This window comes from Neomonachus schauinslandi, chromosome 10 (genome assembly GCF_002201575.2).
Source record: "Neomonachus schauinslandi chromosome 10, ASM220157v2, whole genome shotgun sequence".
Lineage (NCBI taxonomy): Eukaryota > Metazoa > Chordata > Mammalia > Carnivora > Phocidae > Neomonachus > Neomonachus schauinslandi.
The window spans coordinates 22,060,307-22,082,625 of NC_058412.1; the positions used below are offsets into that span (position 1 = coordinate 22,060,307).

The window sequence follows — 22,319 nt, forward strand, 5'->3', positions numbered from 1 at the left end:
AAATTTTTACTAGTGATTCATGAGAAGTAGAAACCTGGTTATTTTACAAAGGAAAGAAAATGGCGAGAGAAGAGACATTAGAAAGGTTATATACAACATGAGTTTCTTATTTCTCTGGACCTCAGTTTACTCCTTTATGAACTGAAGGGCTGGGATAAATAATCTCTAAATTCCTCTAGCTCTTTATTTTTAAAGGGGACGGGGAGAGAGAGAGAGGGAGGGCAGGAGGAGCAGAGGGAGAGGGAGAGAGAGAGAATCTTAAGCAGGCTCCATGGCCAGTGCAGAGCCTTGGTGGGGCTCGATCTCACGACCCTGAGATTATAAGCTGACCTGAAATCAAGAGTTGGACGCTTAACCGACAGAGCCATCCAGGCACCCCAAATTCCTCTAGCTCAAATAAGATTTTAAAATCCCAACAAATGTTACATGAGCCTTTGACACTCCACTCTCCCCCAAGTATGAAGAGTATTCATTTTATAAAGTATAATTATCCTTAATGTTTGATGGTCAAGCGTAACAGAAAGCTCAGACTTAGTTTAAGAAGAAAGTGGCTCTGAATTTTAAACCTGACACTTATTCAGGTAGGGTGCATGGGAAAATTGCTTAGCTTTCTCTTTTGCCACTGCACCTATAAAAGTATGTTTTCAGCAATCATTATACCTGCCCCTAGCAGTCTCTCCCCCTTCCTACTCTTGGTCTGGAAATATGATTAACCTAGCTTATAAATATTTTAAGCAACATAAGACTAAATTGGTTACATACAGACCCTAGAGCTATTTTCTAGGTAAAACATAGGTGGTGCAGAGATTTGGTGACTTGATTTTCCCAAAACCTTTTTACTTATTTCCAGGCTCTCTGCTGTCCTTTGGAAAAGCAAGGTTGCAGGACAGATGAGGTCTGAACTGTGGCATGTGTGATCACTTTTAATTTTTATAATGTAAAAAAAATAGTATATTTGTTTTTTTTTTTTTAAAGATTTATTTATTTATTTGAGAGAGCGAGAATGAGAGAGAGAGTACATGAGAGGGGGGAGGGTTAGAGGGAGAAGCAGGCTCCTTGCTGAGCAGGGAGCCCGATGCGGGACTCGATCCAGGGACTCCAGGATCATGACCTGAGCCGAAGGCAGTCGCTTAACCAACTGAGCCACCCAGGCGCCCCCCCAAAAATAGTATATTTGAAAAGCCACTCACAAAAATATTAAATGAAAGCAATCTGAATGGTAGAATTTTCTTGGAATATGATTTTTTTTACAATGAACATATTTTTATAATTAAAAAAGCCATTTTCCCTTCCTCCCTCCCCCCCTTTTTATTTTTGAATAGGCTCTAAGCCCAAGGTGGGGCTTGACCTCACAACTCCAAGATCAAGAGTTGAGAGCTCTAGCACCCAGCCAGCTAGGCACTCCGCCATTTTCATTTTAAAAAAAGAAAAATTAGGGATCTCTCCATCCAACCTATTTTCACTATTTGATCATTGTTTTTTTTATCGTTGTAAATATTGTGTTTATGGGTTTTTATTGATTCACACTCGGGTTGCCATAAGATAACCCATATACTGATACATACAATACTGAAAAGCAAGGTGTAAATATGAACTTTGCAGGAATGCCAACAGTCAATATGGTGAAGGGTGATTGATCGATCGCCTTTTTGACCTCTGCTCCGCTCATTCAAGTTCAGACGAATAATACCCAACCTGGTTCATGTCACTGTTCACAAAACACCTTCCTTCATTTTGTCCTCACAACAACCCTGGGAGGCGGGCACGTTCTCAGAGATAAAATGACTTGACCAAAGTTACTTAGGCTAGTCAGGGGACAGGTTCAAGAGACTGGTCAAGAAAACCGGAGGTCTTTGCAGGCACTTCTAGTAACAGTAAGAGCTTCCACTACACCTGGCCTCTACGTTCCCTAACTTGACAGTTACCTTTACCAACTCAAATTCTGCCTCTTCCACGCCAGGGAGGCAGGCTGCGGGCTAGGGAAACCTGTAACTCACGCCCAAAGCGGGCACTCTCCATTGCCAAAGCCCCGGTGCCAAGCACAGTCCGCCCCCTCCCGCGACCGCAGGCTCTGCGTACTGCGCCGGACTAACCTGACCAGGTCGGTCATGCAGGAGCCCACCACTACCACCGCGGGCACCTCCTCCTGCCACTGCCGGCCGGGTTCCCCAGATGCGGCCATGGCCCAAAGGAGGTGTTCTCCAACCCAGAGGCTGACCTTTGCCCTTTGTCCAACCCTGTAACCAGAAACGCCGTTCTACGCTCCCTAACGACGCGGGCCTTCCAGACGCCTCTGAGGGTCGCCCACCTGACTGCCCGAAATAACCCCGCCCCCAACCGCCCTCTGTTCTTCCCGGCACGGTCTCCCTGCACCACCTCTCGTTACAGAGCCCTCCCGATAGTTCCAGACTCCACGCCGCTCGCCACCCACGAGACCGGCGCGGAGGAAAGACCTTTCAGGCACTGCGGGGACGCCTTTCCGAGTGCCCGGCTCGGTGCGTCCGGGGGCGCGCACGCCGCCCGGCTCCCGGGCCGCAGAGGGGGCGGGGCGGGACGTGCGGGGGCGCGCACGCATCCGGCTCGCGGTGCGCGCGCAGGTCGGTGCGTCAGTCGGGGGCGCGCTCGGGTAACCTGTACCCCCACGTAGTCGCCGGTTACCGATCGGACTAAGTTCCAGGTACCTGGACTGGGGCTGGTGCGGGGAGGTTGGATCCCGAGTCGCACAGGTGGCCTGTGCACAGGACCGTGGTTTAAGTATGCCCGGGGCTCGCCGCCTCTTCTTATAGAGAAGGCCCCCGTTCCAGAGATGCCCTGCTCATCCCCATCATGCTGGTCCCCGCAAGGACGAGTCCCCCAAGGCCAGAGGCTGCTCTTTTTGCGTATCTAGCCCGCCCCCTGCTCCCTCAATAACCTCAGACTCCTTTCTCCTGTCCGCCTGATGAGGGGACCATACAGTTTGGGAAAAGGGAGAGTATCCCTTTTTAGATGGCCCCTAGAGTGGGGTGGTCATTCTTTGGGTCTGAGCCGACTTGTTTTTCTTGAATGTTGCCCCTGGAGAAACTGCTTCCCCACTTAACTTCCCTCGTGCGCTGTATGACGTTGAGGTGACGCAGCAGGACGCCACCCCTTTCCGTTCCATGACGTAAGCAGGGCACACGTTTCCGTGTTTGTCATCCCATCTTAATTGCGAGATACTGGACCATGCCTTAGACGTCTTTGTAGTCCCCAGGCTGCCCATCCGAGGACCTTATGTGAACCTGTTCGAGCAGCAGACCCTGTAAAAGTTGTATTTCTACATTTTCCTTCTGTAATACCTCAAAATCAGGAAATAAAAATTGCACAACTAGCATTCAGGGGAGGCTGGCTGCTGTAAATTTGTGCCTAGCTGGGATCTATTATAGAACTGTGATATGTAAAAGCCACTATTGGGGGTGAGCCCCCATCCATGTCCCTGGCTCAAAAGGATCACACCAAAGAACCATCATCTTTGGCTATTTGGTGACCTATGGTTTTGGAGTATTTCCACTCTGTCTTAGAGAAGTCACTACACTTACGGTTGAAACAGATTTTAACGCTGCAGGAAGTCTTGCACTGTCAAAAAATAGTATTGTAGCTGTTCTGAAACAAAGAAATTCATTCCTTCAGGTGTTAGTTGAAGGTCCTGACAGTTGCTGAATTGGGACGGGTTGTTGTCACCTTAAGTATAGTTTGGCTTTTGGTGCAGGTTTCTTCCCTGTAGCATTTGACTGGTCGATTACTCAGGCCAGCTTTGGCAGCAGACCAGCTGTAGTCTAACGTGTTTCTGGTGGTCAAGCAACCATTAGTTCAACTTCATAATTTTTTTCTGTTCCAATTTTATAAGTTGTACACTTAAACAGATGACTTTGATGCCTTTCTCTTTGGTGATTGCAGTTATACATGCTTAATGTGAGAGGAGGATGGGTATAGTGGACTTTGAGGGAGATCTGGATTTGAATTCTGATCTTTATTCTTGCTATGTTTGTGACTTTGAAAAAGTTACTTAAGACTTGCTGAGCTTTAGTTTTCTTATCTGTGAAATGGGAACAATAATAGAGAACAGGGTTGTTGGGGGGAAGTAAATGAAATTACAGGTAGAGGTGGGTAATATAGTGCCTGATACTCAGTTGATTTTTCAGAATGTGTTGATTCTTTTTCCATTTTTCATAGAAATGAGAGGTAAAAGAATGATAGGTATTATGGGGAAAAAAGCATGGAAGAACAATTTTGTAATGTAGGTGAGATCTTTGCTTTTTTTCCAGATGAGTATTTCTGTGTTTTGCATATGATCTAGATAAGCATCCTTTCAAGAACTGTGACATCAGTGGATAGTAATAAGAATGGAAATGTCGCAGAATAGGAAAAAAATAAGCTTCAAAATGATAATATGGGTTAGTATGCTGTTCAAAGGCAAATTACAGAAGTTATCCTTATCTGGTGTAGAGTGGGAATTCTAATACCTGCCTACTGCCCGGGATTGTGATGATCAACTGTAATAATGTATTTGGAAGCTCTTTGCAAGTGGTAGTGTTATAAAAATGTACAGCATGATTTTTATGATTGATAATACAGGGCATTAGATGTTTATTCTTACTTTGTAGTGACATTGGAATGGTGGAGGGAGGTCATCTGTTAAGTGACTGGAAGAGGAGCTTGTTTTATATTTGCAGAAAGGATGATTTGAGTACTGAAGTATAAAGCTTTTACTGCCTCAAAGGTACTTCTGGGTGTCATCACTATATAAGGTCATTAAGTTATTTTTTGAAAAATCATTGCAGTTCTTCCCTTTATTACTATCTGAAGTGATTAAAACAGGTACTGGTTTTCAACATTTATTTTGGCAGAGACTTGTAAGTCCTCATATGGTAAAATACATGAAAACTAGGACCAGAACATCATTTCCTTGTAGTTTTAACTTGTAAGAAATTAATTTGCTTTTGATGCAGGATTATCCTTTCAGATTGAGGAAGAAAGTGATTATTTAAATGGACTTATTCACCTCTGAAAGTAGAGGTTTTCATTTAGAAATCTATTTAGAGGAATTCATGCATTCCCTCTCCTAACCCCTTGGGTTTCCAAATAATTTAGATACGCTTTGTTGGTTTTACTTCTGTATTTTCAAGTGTAAGAACTTCTTAGTGCACTTTTAGATCCATGTTAGTTTGTGTTGCTTAATATCCGGCTAAGTGTTTATTTTCATGATTCAATTGTTAAATAGCTTTTTGCTACATATGTTCCTCAGATACATTATCCTTGACCACATTTTTTGAGGGCATATTGTCTTCTCTCCATACTTCAATATTTCTCTAGTTTTTGTCTCTTTATTCATTTGTTTATTAAAAGATTTTTACTGGGTGCTTAGCGTGTGCCAGGTACTTTTGTTAAACACTAGGGATTCAAGACATAGTCCCTGCAGGGGAGAGATCACAGAGCGGGTAGTTATAACACACTGTGGAGGGACAGCATATCAGAAGTAAGTAATTTCTTGTAAGTAACAACTGGTAAGCAGATTATGCTTATTCTTGAATTTTATACAGTATTACCAATCAAGTCCTTCTTGTGGGGACACAGAGGGAGTGGTTCCTAACTTAATGGTGTGTACATGTTGTGTGTTGGGGGAGAGGATTGTTAACAAAGGCTTCTTAATGCCTCCGAGTAGGAAGCTGTCGGTTGTAAGACAGAGCAGGGTAGTTTTAGGTCGTGTGGGGCAGTGTGGCGGTCAGCTTTGGAAAGGAGGAGGGGATTGGATTTGAAAGGTTGCTTCTGTTCCTGAAAAACATTGATTCAGCCTCTGTCCTGAGGAGGTGAGCAACAGGGGGTTGGTTTCTTCTGGAGGGTCATTGGAAGAGGCCGCTGTAAGACAGGAAATGAGGTATTTATTCATGCAAGAGAAACTTCCTTGTGCTGTGCCAGTTTTCAGGAAACTTGTTCTATCTAGTTCCTCTGAATACTCTGACCACCATTCTTTCCTTCTGCTTTCAGTGGTGATTTGCAAGTCAAGCTAAAATGTCCCCAGAAGTGGCCTTGAACCGAATTTCTCCAATGCTCTCCCCATTCATATCTAGTGTGGTCCGCAATGGAAAAGTGGGACTGGATGCTACGAACTGTTTGAGGATAACTGACTTGAAGTCTGGGTAGGTACCAGAACTACTTCAACTAATGTATCAGACCCAATCCAGCCCTTACCTACTAATAAACTTTTCTCACCAGATTCATAAAAATTGAACACCACAGAAATTCATCAAGTCATGATCTTATCACATGATGATGCAGTTGGTTTTGTCCAGATCTTGACATTTTATGTTTCTAGTTGTTTTATTTGTGTTGTGGGCCATTGCTTTATGATCACAATGTTCGTGTCTTTTTTTTTTTTTTTGGCATGTCTCTTTGTTAACAGTGTGCCATGTGGTTTTTAGCAAGTGTGTTTTTCATTCAATGACTTGTTTTCTTTTTACGTCTGCTGCAATCCAGAATGTACTCTAAGAGTTGGGTTTTGGAATTCTGAATCTGATATCTCTTCTAATAAGAAAATGGGATTGGTAATCTCTCCTGATAAGAAAATTGTAATAGCTAGCCAGAATGAGTCATTTTTCACAATGGGGTTGGAACAGTAGAATCTCACACCTGGGAATATTGCATTAAAAAGCCCCTACTTTTTATTTCAAAATAAATGTAGATTTACAGAAAATATACAAAATTCTACAGAAAATTAATGTTGCTATAATGCTGTTGATTGTTCTACAAGCCTTGTTTGAATTTTGCCAGTTTTCCCACTCATGCATGTCCTTTTTTAGGTCCAGGATCCAATCCAGGATCCAAACTGAATTTAGCTGTTGCATCTTGGTCTTCTTAACCTGTTACTGTTTCTGTCTTTCTTTGTCTTTTATGATTTTGACACTTTTTTTAAAAAAAGATTTTATTTATTTGTCAGAGAGAGAGAGAGAGAGAGAGAGAGAGAGAGAGAGCACACACAAGCAGGAGGAGCAGCAGGCCAAGGGAGAAGCAGGGAGCCTGATGCGGGACTCAATCCCAGGACCCTGGGATCATGACCTGAGCCGAAGGCAGGTGCTAAACCAACTGAGCCACCCAGGCATCCCGATTTTGACACTTTTGAAAATAGCACTGGTTAGTTATTTTGTAAAGTGTTGCTCAGTATGGGTTCATCTACTGTTTTCCCTTTATTACAGTGAGAATTGCATTTTTTTCCCTAAGCATACTATAGAATTGATGCTGTATGGTTTTCAGTGCATTAGGTCAGGGAGTATGTGATGTTCATATGTCTGTGACTGGTATGTTAACTCGGACCGCTCAGGTAGGATTGTGTCCACCACGTTTCTCCACTATAGCGTTAGCTCCATCTTCCCTTTGTCATTGGTAAGTATCTTGTGGAGTGATGTCTTGAGGTGGTGCAGATGTTCGCTTCCTCATTGTACTTTTGGCCACAAATTTCAGCGTCCATGGATGGTTCTGGCCTGCAATCATTATTACTGTGGTGCTGATCTAAGTGATTTTCTATTTCCCTTACTCCCCCCCACACTTGTTAATTTGAATTCTGCTGTAGAGAAGCGTTATCCCTCCTCCCCCAGTCACTTACTTATTCGCTTATTTATTTATGTCAGTGTGAATTTTGAGGTGTTTATTTTAGTCTCTAGGTTATCATCCAAACACTGTGTTCATTTATTTTGTTGCTCAGTTGTTCTAGCTTTGTCATTGGGAGCTCCGTTGAGTTGGTGTTTGTGTCTTTTTGACATATCCCTATCAGTTTTTGAGCACTTTCTTACTAGAAATATGTTGCATTCTTGATTCTCTTTTAGCTTTTCTTTTTAGTTTCTTTTGCCTGCTATAAGTCTTGCTGTTTTTTGACTAAGCTGCAGACTTAGATATGAGGATATACACTTACTTTCTTCAGTAGTGAGATAAAGAAGACTAAGTCAATTGGATACTTTATTGGAAAATAGGATGCTTTTTAAAAGATCTGGCATTGGGGCACCTGGGTGGCTCAGACGTTTGGGCGTCTGTCTTCGGCTCAGGTCATGATTCCGGGGTCCTGGGATCGAGCCCCACCTCGGGCTCCCTGCTGAGCGGGGGACCTGCTTCTCCCTTTCCTTCTGCCTGCCGCTCCTCCTGCTTGTACTCTCTCTCTAATAAAAAATAAAAAATCTTAAAAAAAAATAAATAAAAGATCTGGCATTATCTTCAATTTAGTCAGTGGGTGGGGGGTTTCTTTTGGGGCAAAAATGTCCTAAAAGTCGATAGTGGGGATGGTTCTACAATTCTGTAAATATATGAAAGGTGACTGGACTGAACTGTGCACCTGTAAGGTTTTTGGGGGGTGTGGATTATAGCTTAGGGAAGCTGTCATCAAAAGAAGCCAAACCCGTGAACCAGGGATGTTTATTGTCCCAAATGGATAGGGCATGGAAATAGGTCTTTCTTCTTTAGTTTGTCACAAACATTTTTTTTTTTAAGAGATGGCCAGAGGACTGGGACTGGCTTATGTAAGATGATGTCATCTGAACTTCTTACTCCTTGTATCAGTAATCTGAGAGAACATTTGGGTTCATCAACATGAAGTCACTTTATTTCTTTTCCGCAGACTCCTTCTCCAGTGCTCCCCAATTCCTGAATATTTGGTTGAGCATTTAAATGCAAATAGTGGATCTGATGATACATTTGAAATGAATCCACTAGACCTGGCCCGGGCTGGACTAGCTCTGTGAAAAATATTTGAAATGGCATCAGTGGCATTTAGTATTTATGGAATTTACTTTCTTTAGATTTAAAAAAGGAATGCAAATACCTCTACCTACATTAACAAAGTTGCTATGCATAAAATGATGTGAAAAGCCTTATTGATGTAGAGCATTAGTGATGCCTTTTATGTAGTGCTTGTCTGAAAGATTCATGAAAGTTCCTCGGAATCTCATTAACAATTCTTTCTTCAATCCTTCCATCAGGCAAAGTGTGCATTCCTCAAGTTTCTATAGCAAAACAGTGGCGGGGTTTGGGAACAGAATGGCTTCTTCTTAGTGTGTCACTTATTGGCATTTCCCTTTCTTTTAGATCAGCAGGACTCATGGTTACAAGAAATGGGGTGCACATTTGTGAGTTCTGTGAACTGGAAGGGGCATACCCTATAGGGCACAGCATACACAGAACTAGTCTTGTTTCTATATATGGCTACTTGCCCTTGAAGCGATGAGGTGTGAGTATCTATATTCTAGATCTGGCTCATAGGAGGAGTAGATAGGTAAGAATCTATTCAAAGTAAAATATTTTTTTAAAAAATAGTAACTCATCTTTATTTCTCTAATGGCACCTAAATCTTTGTACCTTATGTACACCTATGTATGTATGTATGTGTGTATGTATGTGTGTGTGTGTGTGTTTCTAAGCTCCACTGCTAGACTGTCACAATCTTAAGGGCAGGGTTCTTATTTATTTTTAGGCCTCCTTAAGGCCCTCTATGGTACCTTTCCCATATAGCGTAGCAAGTAGGGGTTGAATGGGTGAAGAGGTAAGATGTTTTCCTAGAGAAGATGCCTGGTTTGGGGATCATAGTGGTTTGGACTTCTGTCTTGGAAACCTGTTTATTGGTCTGGTGGATTATTGCTTAATCTTTGTTATATGTAGTCCTTTAAAATTTCATTTCTTGACAAATGAATTGATATTTTTGAAATTATAGTGAAGTGTATTATAGTATGGGGTTTACTCTTCTAGGTAGAGGGGCCAAATTTTAATTTTAGGGAATTATTCCATGAGGCCACTGACTGTTTATTAGCTTTTTGCTCTGTGTTAATTTGATCACAAGCATGTGCTATTTGTAAGATGCCATATTTTGTCATTTTTAGTGATTTACTAATCTTGAAGCTGTCTGCATGTTCCGTGTTCTGGAATGGTGCCTGGCAAATATAAGAGAGGAAAGCAGAGGGCTTACTGCAACTTGTGGTAGCCAAGCCTTATTATCTTTTTTCAGCATATCACAGTGACTCACCCTTACTGGCACATGGCTGTGTTTGGGGCATCTGCTATGACATCTCAGCCGCCCACAACTACCTGTTGCATTTTTTGTTCATGTTCTGAATTTCGTTACTTAATTAAAAATAGATACTCAGTGTACTTGGTTACTAAATAGAACAGTTTTCAAAGATGAGCGCTATAAGCTTTGAAGACTGATCTCCGTTTGCTGGATGGCAGACTGAGGCTTTATTAGCCCTGTGCCTGGAAGGAAGCTGCTGGCCCAGGAGGCAATACTTTAATTTTGAAGATGGGCAACTTTTAACCATTTAGTATCCAGTTGTTCACTGGGCTTTTCCATTTCACTTTTTTTTTCTGTATTCCTTTGTGATCTTTTTCCTTTTCTCCTTGTGCATATCTTTATACTTTATGTATTCATTATATAAAAATATATTCCTAAACCATATATAGTATTATATTGCATGTTTAAGAAGTTTCTACAAATGGTGTCATCATATATATATATATTCTTCTGCAGCTTCTTTTGCTTAGTAGGAAGTTCTTGAGATTTACTTACGTTAATACTTATGGTTCAAGTTCTTTGGTTTGCACTGCTATATCATATTCCATTGTATGACTACGCCTCCAATTTTTTATTCACTCTCCCACTGATTGACTTATATGTTGTTTCAAATTTCTTTTGACAAAGAATGCCATAATGAACATTCTCTCACCTTTGTGCAAGAAGATATACACATGAGAATATTTTCTGGGGCATGGGTTTTTGAACTGGGTGTGTTTACCCATTAGTGGTTATAAAATCTATTGAATGAGTCACTCCAACATTTAAAAAATGAATGAGAATAGAATGGAAACTACCAGAATGTGTCACACATAATAAGAATAAGCACTGTTTTGTGAATTTTGCTTTCAGTTAAATAAGTATGTGTGTACTGGGTTAAAATGTAAAATATGTGTGTCATGAAAAAAAATGTTTGAAAGCAAAAAAAAAAATATTTGAAAGCTATTCCTCTAGGGTATATTCCTAGGAATAAAATTGCTGGCTCTTAAGGTATATGCATTTTCTATTTTATTAGATATTGCCACATTTTATCAGTTTCCTTCCACCAGAACTGAATGAGAGTTCCCATTGTTCTGTAGCCTTCACAATACTCTGCGTTGTTGTCAGACTTAAATTTTTGCCAAGTTGATGGGTGTGAAATGGTATCTCATTATGTTTTTAATTTGTATTTCCCTGATTACTAGTGTAGTGAAGAATCTTTTCAAATCTTTATTGCCAGTTTAGATTTCTTCTTTTAGGAATATCCTTTGCCCATCTTTTAAGAGGGTTGTTTGTAGTTTTGTATAGATTTTAAATCATTCTTTACATATTTTGGAAACTAGTCATTTAGCAGTTATATGTATTACAAATATCTGCATTCAGTTTGTGGCTTATATTCTTAATTTGATGCTATTGATGTCCAGAAGTTTTAATTTTAATGAAGACAAATGCATCAGTGTTTTCCTTTTTAGATTTATGTCACGTGTGTGTGTGTGAGAGAGAGAGACAGGGAGCATTTCAAAAAATTCTGTCGTACTCAAAAGTCATATATTTTCCTTTAAGAATTTTAAAGTTTTTCTTTTTTGGTCTTCGAAGAGAAATTTATTTTTCTCTATAAAATAGTTGTGAGATAAGGACATAGTTTTTTTCTTCAAACAGATTGGTTGTCCCAGCATCATTTATTGAAAAGGTCATCCTTTGCCTGTGGATCTGCAATCCTACCTCTCTTATGATGTCAAGTTTACATCGTACATGGATCTGTTTCTAGGCTTCCTGTCCTGATCTGTCAGCCTCATTGTCCTCATGCCAGTTGCACACTGTCTTAACTATTGCAACTTTATAGTATGTCATAATATCTGGTAGGAAAATTCTCATCTGTCTTGTTCTAATTCTTTTTTTTTTTTTTTAAGATTTTATTTATTTATTTGAGAGAGAGAGTGAGAGAGCACAAGAGGGGGGAGCGGGAGAGGGAGAAGCAGACTCCCTGCCAAGCAGGTAGCCCGATGCGGGACTCGATCCCGGGACTCCAGGATCATGACCTGAGCCGAGGGCAGTCGCCCAACCAACTGAGCCACCTAGGTGCCCCAAATCCCGATTCTATTTCTTATTAGTTATAAGATCTTTTTTTTTTTAAATATTTTATTTATTTATTTGAGAGAGAGAGAATGAGAGACAGAGAGCGTAAGAGGGAGGAGGGTCAGAGGGAGAAGCAGACTCCCTGCCGAGCAGGGAGCCCGATGCAGGACTCGATCCCGGGACTCCAGGATCATGACCTGAGCCGAAGGCAACCACTTAACCAACTGAGCCACCCAGGCGCCCTATCTTGTTCTAATTCTTAAAAATTGTCTTGCTTAGCCATATATCGTAGGTACTTTTTGATAACCTCATTTAAATAGTCACATGCCATTCTCTTAGGACATCCCAAAATTCAGTTAACAGAAATTCTTCTTTTTAACTCATTGAGAAAAGGAAATGAAGGGAAACTGACCTGGTGAAGGACTAATTGAGAATTAATGGTCAGGAAAGCTCTCTGAGGAAATGACATTTAAGTTGAATCATGAAAGATGAGAGTAATCCAGTGTGAAGAGCTGGGGAAGTTGTTGTAAAAAGGGAATACGATGTGTAAAGGCAGGAGAAAGCTTCGCATGTTCAAGGATCTACAAGGCCACTGAGTGTTGGAATGTAGTGAGAGAGCGTGAGAGGGAAATGAGATGAAATTTTAAAGATAGTCAGGGGCCAGAATATGTAGAGCCTGGTGGACTATATTAGGAAACTTGGGTTTTATTCTGGGTAGAATGAGGAGTGAGTGAGGAGCAGAGTGACATGATCTAATTTGTATTAAAAACAAATCATTGGTTGTTACATAGAAAGAGGCTTGTGCAGGATAAGGTAGACCAGTTAGCTGTCCATTTGTACACTAGATCAGGTGACAGATTATGGAGTCTTAGAATATGGTGGTGGTGATGGAGATGGAAGGAGGTGAATAGATAAACTAGTTAGAAGGTAAAAACATGAGGATGTTGAATTTGGGATTTGAGAGAGAATCAAGAATGAATTCTTCCTTCTTAATTTGAGCAAGTGGGTAAGATTGGTGGAGGAACTGCTTTAATTTGGTTTGATTGTTGTCTGCGTCTGCCATGCAGTTATCATTGTAGCTTTCCTCTTGCCTCTTTCCTGTGTTGAATTTCATGTCTTTCTTGTTTTTCCCTCTTGCTTTGTTGGAGCATGCACTCTAGTAGCATCCCGAGAGAGAGAAGAGGAGGTTTATTCTTTGAGTTCCTGAAAGTCTGAAATGTGTTTATTCTGCTTTTAAACTTGATTGATAATTTGGGCAGGTATAGAAGTCTAGGTTGCAGATTATCTTCCCCTCAGATTTGAAAGGCCTTGGTCTGTCATATTGGGGACCCTCAACACACATATTGTTGTAGTTTCATGGATGCAGTGTCTTCTCTGCGAGGATATTAATTATTGTTTGTTTTTAAAATTGAGGTACAATTGACTATAGCTTTAAAAAACATTTTTTTCTGTACCTTGTATTATCTCTGTTTTGCTCTCTGTCTTTAGTGTTGGTGGCTTTCCTCAAACTGATGATTCTTGGTTGTCCATGTCTATTTAGGAGGGAGAATGTAAAATGTGAATTTGAAGCTTTTTATGCATAGGTGGACTTCTCAACTACTGAGCTTCACTGTAGTGGGATCATGTAGCAACTTATCTCTTTATTAGGTGATTGCCAGATTCATTACCTGGAGATCTTTTCTCTGGGGCTATAAAAAATAGAAGTGTCTATATGGATGCATACATTCCTGTGTGTCAGCAAAATTCTAACTATTGGGCCAGAGTATGTAAATTTTAAGATTTCTGATGTATTTGGTGTTCTTCTCAGGTCTGGTCTCCTTGAGAGAGACTGGCCCAAATAGCCAGCTGCCCCAGCTGCCCCAGCTCTGTTCGGCCCCACAACCAACCTATCAGCTGAATGCAGCTGCATGCATGAGCCAATGAGAGGCCAGCAGAACTGACCAGAATGATGAGAAATAATGAATTTTCTTAAGCCACTAATGTTGGGGTAGTTGGTTATGCAGCAATAGATAATTGATAAGGTAACATATATTCATGTTACCTGTATATTTTGAAGGCTGTCCACATTAGTACAATAGAGCTGCTGCCTCCTTTTTAATGCTTGCATAATATTCCAGTATAAGAATGCACTATAATTTAATCAGTTCTCATTGAGAGATGTTCATTTGTGTCTGCCTGTTGTTATAACATGAGGTTGTAAAGAATCTCCTTTTACATTTGTCTTTGATATGCCAAAATGTTTACTTTTTATGTTGTCATCAAATCGATTTCCCTCATGGGTTCTTTTAACATTTTGCAAAATTAATGCCTTTTCCACTGAGACACCTGTTTTCTTCTGAGACACCTATGCTTTCTTCTGTAGTTTTATTGTTCCTTGAAATTAATCTGGAATTTATTTTGGTGTATGATATGATGTAGGAATGGGATATTATTTTTTCTAAGTAATCATCTGGTTGTCCTAGCACTATTTATAAAATAAATCCTTTACTTATTCACTATTTTGAAATGCCATCTTACACGCTAAATTCTCATATTTATTTCTGACTTTATTTTCAGTGATCTGTATTTGCTTTGGGCAATTATATAGCTTTTCAATTATTATAGCTTTATAGTATGTTTGAATACTCATAATCTTACCTGCTGGGGGTTTGATTGGCATTGGATAAAACCTTTTTTGGTTGGAGAAAATGGACCTCTTTTACAACAGGGGTTAGCAAACTTTCTGTGGGATCAGATAGTGTTTTAGGCATGTGAGTCTCATGGTCTGTGTCGCAACTGTTCAGCTCTTGTAGCATGGAATCTATGACAGTAGACAAAGGAGTAAGTGTGGCTGTGTTCCAATGAAACTTGATTTACAAAAAGAAGCAAGTGGCCCTTGGATTGTAGTTTTACGATATTGAGTATACTTGCTTTATGGTATTGATACCTCTTCAGGAGTATGGTCAGTCTGTCCTATTTATGCCCACTTTTATGTTTGTAAATAAAGGTTTGTGTTTTCTTCATTTTGTTCCTGCACATTGACTGTTCACTTTCTTCCTAGGTGGCTTATTCTTCAGCTGCTTTCATTTAGAAATTTTTAGTGGTTTACTGGCAAAGATGAGAGCTAATATAAAAGGTAGATTGAAGTAGAAGGAAAAGATGTATTAGAAAATTTAATAAATCAATAATCTCTTATCCAAATCCCGAAGAATATTTAAGAAGAGTTCAAAGAAAGTTCAAAGAAAGGAAAAATAGAACCAGAAGAGCTAACACAATGCTGGAGGAAGGGGCTGGGGTGGCACAAGCCAGAAGTCAGGTTGGACAAAGGATGGAACCCAGTGAGCCATCTTTAGAGGTGTGGGATGGCAGCATAATATAGTGGTAAGCATGTAGGTTTTTTAGTCAATGAGGTCTGAGTTTGAATCCTGATTTTGCCACTTTATTAAGTGACATTATTAATGATCTTTGGCAAGTTACATACCTTTTCTGTGACTCAGTTTTCTCTTAATTTGGGATGATATTAATAATTGTCTTACTGAGTCGTTATGGGGATGAAATGATGTAACTCAATATAAAGCACTTAGAATATTTGGTCACGGTGCTCAATAAATGGCAGCTATTTTTATCTATAATAATAACAGTGCTATTATTATCATATTAAATGTTATATATATTACACATGTTATATATATATTATTATTTATTGTATTGTTGTTAGGCAGCTGGTAGAATCACTTTGGTATTTCAGAATCAGGGACTCTGTAAAGAGTGAGTGTCCATGCAGGCAGTATAAAGGAGCTGTCTAAATAAGACTCAGGCAAGCAGAGCAATATAAGAGGTCACACGTGTGTAACAAAAGTCAGAAATCATGGAGCAGAAAAGGACAGGAGAGCCAGAGACTTCTGTTTCTAGAGTAACTTTCCATCCTTGTTCATTGCTTTTTGGAGGCAGAAAAAATATCAGTGTGGCTAATTTAGACGATGCAGGTGGATCTACTTTGAAATATTTGGTTAGGTTGAAGAATGAATGGGCTTGGAGATGGCAACTTCTCTTTTTTAACAGACAGAACCTGTTTTCAATAGTTATTAGAGATTGAACTTTGGCTTTCTTGAGCAGAGACATGCAACAGTTTCAACAGAGGGTTGAAGAAGCTGCCTGCCAACACCTCGTAAGATGGGGACTAAAGTGGGGAGCTCTGTTGGAGGGTGGAGAGCTAGTGTGGGCAGTGGATGGGTGGGGTTGTGAGTGTTAAGGCCAGAATTTTGGCTAGGGCTCAGGGTGCTAGGGCACCAGGGCTAGGGCTAGGCACAAGGGCATCTAGAAACACAGTAAACAGTGCACAGTGTTGATATTTTGAGCACTATTACCTTGTCCAGGTTATGCTCCAGGAAGTACTTCTTGTTTTTCTTTTTTTTTTTTAACTCAGAGAAATACAGGTTGTGCTGCTCCTCATGCTCCAGCCCATAGTCTTGTCTTCTCTTCGATCTTTAACTTGGGTAGCTGCCTGTCCAGCCACCTTCCGATTACAGTAGTATAATGTAAATAATGTTAATTAAACAGTTAATGGGTCTCTTAATATTTCAGAGGGCTTTCACTTATTTTGTATTTAGGGTTTTTTGGGGAAAAAGTCAAAGGGATGGTATTGGCCTTGGCCCAGTAAACTTTGAAAATCATTGACCTTAGGAACTTGTGCTAGGATTCCACAGTCTTCCCACAGAGACTAGAGTGGTGAATGCTGGGAGAACTCTGGCTCTGGAGTTGTAGATGGTTATGAACCTGGTGCTTTTCATGCCCTGCAGTGACTTCCTTTGGAATGGAATTTGGGGTAGGGGAAGAGGTGAAGGGAAGTAGCCAGTCTAATGTATAAAGGAAAGGAGGTAGAAGATTCATTTAATCTATTCCTAGCTCTACTTTGTACTATTCAAGGGAAAAAAAATCACTCTTACTGTTATCTTTTGTGTCCTCTGTTCTGTGCAATTTTAAGGTGGTATTCTTTGATGGTTTCTGTTTCATTAAAATGACAAATTTGCAGAGTTCTTTATTAATTAGAAGATGAGCGGGGCTCTTTTAGTTTGTGTGAATAGGCACATGTTAATAAGTTTATCTCAAGACTGCAATTAACTAGTCCTGTGCTCTCACTTACGTGTTAAAGGATCCTTATGCCCATGTAGACAGCCCTCTTTTTAACTTCCATGATGCTTGAATAATCTTGCTTTCTGGTGCCATATTCTTCAGAAATAATTTTGTAACTTTCCTTTCAGGGCCACGTTTCCTGAGTAATGTGGTTATCTTTCTAATGGCATGTGATGAAAGTTGTTTTTCCTGTTGACCTTGCTTCTCTTGACTTTTTGAAAAATGTATCCTTTTTGTTTTCTGAATCAGTTTTCATCTCAACCTTTGCTCTTGCCAATTTATTGATAAGAGCTCTTGAGTCAAGTGGAACTTTTGGAGAATGTTTTGAAGTTCTACCGTGAAGTGGGTACAATGCCCTCACAATGATCGTTTTTTCCGTCTATGCACTCCTTAGACTTTTTTTATCTAAAAAACATCATGTTTAAAATTTTGTGGTTCAGTAAATTCTTAACATGCAGATTCAGTTTGGGGCTTAGCACATACTTTCTTGTAGTGTGGTAAAACACACATACTATTTACCATTTGCACCGTTTTTGAGTGTCCAGTTCAGTGGCACTGAGTTAAGTGGCATTTCAGTTCAGTGGCGCTGAGTTCACGCCCATTGTGCAGCCATTACCACCATTCATCTCTAGAACCTTTTTAATCTTGCAAAACGGAAACTCTGTGCCCGTTAAATAATAACTCCCAATTCCTCCCTTCACCCACCCCTGGAAATCACTATTTTATTTCCTGTCTATGAATCTGACTACTTTAAGTACCTTGTATAAGCGGAATTATGCAGTATTTGTTCCTTTATGACTGGCTTATTTCACTTAGCATGAAGTCTCCAAGGTTTTTCCATGTCATAGCATATGTCAACATTTCCTTCCTTTTTAAGCTTAGCTGAATAATATTCCATTGTATGTATAGACCACATTTTGTTTATCCATTTACCCGTCGATGCACTCTTGGGTTGCTTGCACTGTTTGACTATTGTGAATAATGTTGCTGCTATAAACATAGGCATCCAGATATCTGTTGGAGGCCCTGTTTTCAGTTCTTTGGGAGATATACCCAGAAGGGGAATTGCTGGATCATATGGTAATTCTCTGTTTAGTTTTTTGAGGAATCACCATATCATTTTCCTCAGGGGCTGCATCATTTTATATTGCCACCAGCAGTGCACAAGGGTTCCAGATTTTCCACATCCTCACCAACATTATTTGATTTTTAAATGTTTTCTTTGCTTTTAAATTAAAAAAAAACTGTAGTCATCCTAGTGGGTGTGAAGTGGTATATCATTGTGGTTTTGCATTTTCCTAATGACCAGTGGCATTGAGCAGCTCTTCAAGTGCTTAGTGGCCATTTGCATGTCTGCTTTGGAGAAATAGCTGTTCACGTCCTTTGCCCATTTTTGAACTGTGTTGTTGTTGGTAGTGAGTTGTAGGAGTTCTTTATATATTCTGGATAACCAATTCCTTAAGCGTCTGCCTTCTTATCCCTTTCCATGGGTTGTTGCCTTTTTATTCTGTTGATGATATCTTTGATGCACAATGTTTTTACTTTTGATAAAGTCCAGCTTATTAATTTTGCTTCTGTTGCCTATCCCTTTGGTGTCATATCCAAGAAATTATTGCCAAATCCAGTGTCTTAAAGCTTTCCCCTTATGTTTTATTCTAAGAGCTTATCATTTTTGCTCTTACGATTAGGTCTTTGATTCATTTTGAATTTTTAATTCAAAGTTTTTGTGTATGGTTTAGGGGTCCAAGTTCTTTTTTTTTTTTTTGCATGTGAATATTCAGTTTTCACAACACTATTTGTTGGAAAAGACAGTCTTTCCCTCTATTAAATGGTTTTGGCACTGTTGAAATTATTTGACCATATATTTGAGGGTCCATTTCTAGGCTATTTCTCATATAGTTGGTCTATATGTCTGTCTTTATGCTAGTACTGCAGTCTTTTGATTACAGTAGCTTTTTAGTTAAGTTTTGAAATTGGGAAATGTGAGACCTTCAAGGTCGTTCTTCTTTTGCCAGATTGTTTTGGCTATTCAGGATCCCTTGAGCTTCCATAATAATTTTAGGATGGCTTTTTCTATTTCTGCAAAGATTGTTGTTGAGATTTTGATGGGAATTGCTTTGAATCCTTAGATTGCTTTGGGTGGTATTAACATTTGAACAGTATTAAGTCATCAGTGAACACAGGATGCCTTCCCATTTACCTGTGTCTTCTTTAATTTCTTTCAGCAATGTTTTGTAGTTTTTTTTTTTTTTAAAGATTTTATTTATTTATTTGAGAGAGAGAATGAAAGAGAGAGAGCACAAGAGGGGGGAGGGTCAGAGGGAGAAGCAGACTCCCTGCTGAGCAGGGAGCCCGATGCCGGACTCGATCTTGGGACTCCAGGATCATGACTTGAGCCGAAGGCAACCGCTTAACCAACTGAGCCACCCAGGCGCCCTGTAGTTTTTTTTTTAAAAGATTTTATTTATTTATTCATGAGAAACAAAGAGAGAGGCAGGCAGAGGGAGGGGGAGAAGCAGGTTCCCATGGAGCAGGGAGCCTGATGCAGGACTCAGTCCCAGGACCCCACGATCATGACCTGAGCCGAAGGCAGACGCTTAACGACTGAGCCACCCAGGTGCTCTGTAGTTTTGAGTACAGTAGTCCCTCTTTTTCTGTGGTTTTGCTTTCCGTGGTTTCAGTTACCCATGGTCAACGATGGTCCAGAAGCAGGTGATCCTCCTCCTGACACGTCAGAAGGTCAGTAGTAGGGGCACCTGGGTGGCTCAGTCGGTTAAGTATCTGCCTTCGGCTCAGGTCATGATCCCAGGGTCCTGGGATCGAGCCCCGCATCGGGCTTCTCGTTCAGTGGGAAGCCTGCTTCTCCCTCTCCCTCTGCCTGCCACTCCCCCTGCTTGTGCACTCTCTCTCTGACAAATAAATAAATAAATAAATCTTAAAAAAAAAAAAGGTCAGTAGTAGCCTAATGCTACGTCACGATGCCTACCTCGTTCCCCTCACTGCATCTCATCACACAGGCATTTTATCATCTCATACCTCCACAAGAAGTGTGAGTACAGTATAGTCAGATCTTTTGAGAGAGAGGCCACATTCACATAACTTTTATTACAGTATACTGTTAAAATTGTTCCATTTTCTCATTAGTTTTTGTTATTAATCTCTTACAGTGGTTACTTTATAAATTAAATTTTATCATTGGTATATAAGGAGAAACAATATACATAGGGTTTGGTACTATCTGCGGTTTCAGGCACCTCTGCTGGGGGTCTTGGAATGTATTTCCTGTGGATAAGTGGGTCTGTATCCAACCTTTGCCCCCTTGGTTAAGTTTATTCCTAAGTATTTTATTCTTTTTAAAACTATTGTAAATGGGATGTTTTTATAATTTTCTTTCCAGATTGTTCTTTGTTAGTGTATATAGAAAGGCAACTGACTTTTGCATCATGGGTGCATGATCATGTATCCTGCAACTTTGCTGAATTTATTAGTTTTGATTGTGTGTGTGTGTGTGTGTGTGTGTGGACTCTTCAGGGTTTTCTACATGTAGATCATGTCCTCCATAAACATATTTTTTCTCCTTCCTTTTGGATACCTTTTATTTCATTTTCTTGACTACTTGCTCTGGTTAGGAGTCCCAGTACTATTTTGAGTAGAAGTGGTGAAAGCAGGCATCCTTGTCTTATTCCTGACCTTAGAGAAAAGGCTAGCAATCTTTCACATTTGAGGGTATTTTTTTTTTTCCAATTCATGCTTTGATTTAAGCCTTTGGCTAAGGAGGCAAACTCATTAAGTACAGTGAGAAAAGTTAAAATAGTACTGAAATGGTGAACTTATTTTTGAACTGTAAATTCTTATGAAAATAGCTTCTGTAAAGGAGTCTGCCCCCAGATTTAAGCCAGAATAAATGGGTGGAGCACCCTCATGGTTTTAGAAACAGCTGAGGGGCTTTAAACTCAAAGAGGCTTTTTTCCCTTTTCAGTCTGTGTAAGAACATAGATTTGCATTCACACTGTATTTTCACTCTTATACTGTAAATGTATCTGAATATATACTGGTTGAGGGGATAGCGGTTGGGAAGAACAGAGGGAACCAACCTGACCACAATGAGTCAAGGTCCATATTTAAAGGAGCTTAAGATACGGTTACAGAATTAAAATCAAACAAAACAAAGACAACAAATGTAGGGGAAAGCTGCAGGGCTATATAATCAGAGACTCGGTTTCAAACCCTAGCATGGCCACATAATAGCTTAGGACGCTCACCTTGACCTCTCAGGACTGATTCCTCACCTGTAACATGAGGATGCTAAAATCTGTACCTCATACAGCAATGTGAGGTTTCAGGAGGTAATAGACCTAATATGGCAAGGACAGGATCTGGTGCAGCAGCTATTCCTGCTACCCTTATTGTGATTATTTTATAGGCAGAAGCCCACTAAGAGCCACTAGCACAGAGCCCAAACTACTTGTGGGAGATGCAGGCCTTTGTATCATTAACACCCCTTTAGAAGGAGAGGAGAGCCATTAATTGATAGACCTGCTTCTACCCAGAGTAGAAGCCTTTTAATTGAGAATTAGTGACCCATAAAATACTATTCATTGTTACTATTACTGTATTAGTGTATAGATCATGCTGACATTGGTTAATTCAAGAGACTCTATATTAAGCAGTAAGGACAATAATAAGAGCTATTATCTTCCATAATGCTATTATTGTAATATAAGTGATTTGAGAGATATTATCATGCTTAATCCTTACAATAATCCCCTTAAGGCAGATGAGGTAGCTGAGACTCAAGTAAATTAAGTGACTTGTTCAGGGTTGCCTCGCTAGACCATTCCATCAAAAGTGGGCCTCCCATGTTTTTCTCCATCCCAGGCTCTGTCCTCTTGCCAATCTCAAGCTTTTATTTATATATGTGTGTATATATTTATCTGTTTTCTCAAAGAAGGCAGGGTCCTCATCTGGCGTCACAGCTGTATCCTCCGTGTCTCACACAGAACCTGGTACATAGGAGAAGCACGGTCAGCATGAAGTTGGGAAACTGAAAGTAGTTTCCACGGTTCCAAGTTCAGGGCCGTATCGCAGTTGTCTT

At 40.1% G+C, this 22,319-nt stretch overlaps 2 protein-coding genes across 2 annotated transcripts in view; one reads left to right on the plus strand and one right to left on the minus strand.

The window, feature by feature from the left end:
* RBKS (ribokinase) overlaps positions 1 to 2,473 on the minus strand; it is an 82,912-nt gene extending 80,439 nt beyond the window's left edge. Inside the window, exon 1 of the mRNA XM_021697542.1 lies at positions 2,094 to 2,473. Coding sequence (XP_021553217.1) covers positions 2,094 to 2,182 — 89 coding nt within the window. The 5' untranslated portion in view covers positions 2,183 to 2,473. The remainder of the gene's footprint in view (positions 1 to 2,093) is intronic.
* Positions 2,474 to 2,587: 114 nt separating this feature from the next.
* The window catches only part of BABAM2 (BRISC and BRCA1 A complex member 2), a 398,034-nt gene continuing 378,302 nt past the window's right edge, over positions 2,588 to 22,319 (plus strand). The window contains exons 1-2 of the mRNA XM_021697338.2: positions 2,588 to 2,677; positions 6,001 to 6,152. Of these exons, the coding sequence (XP_021553013.1) occupies positions 6,025 to 6,152 (128 nt within the window). The 5' untranslated portion in view covers positions 2,588 to 2,677; positions 6,001 to 6,024. The remainder of the gene's footprint in view (positions 2,678 to 6,000; positions 6,153 to 22,319) is intronic.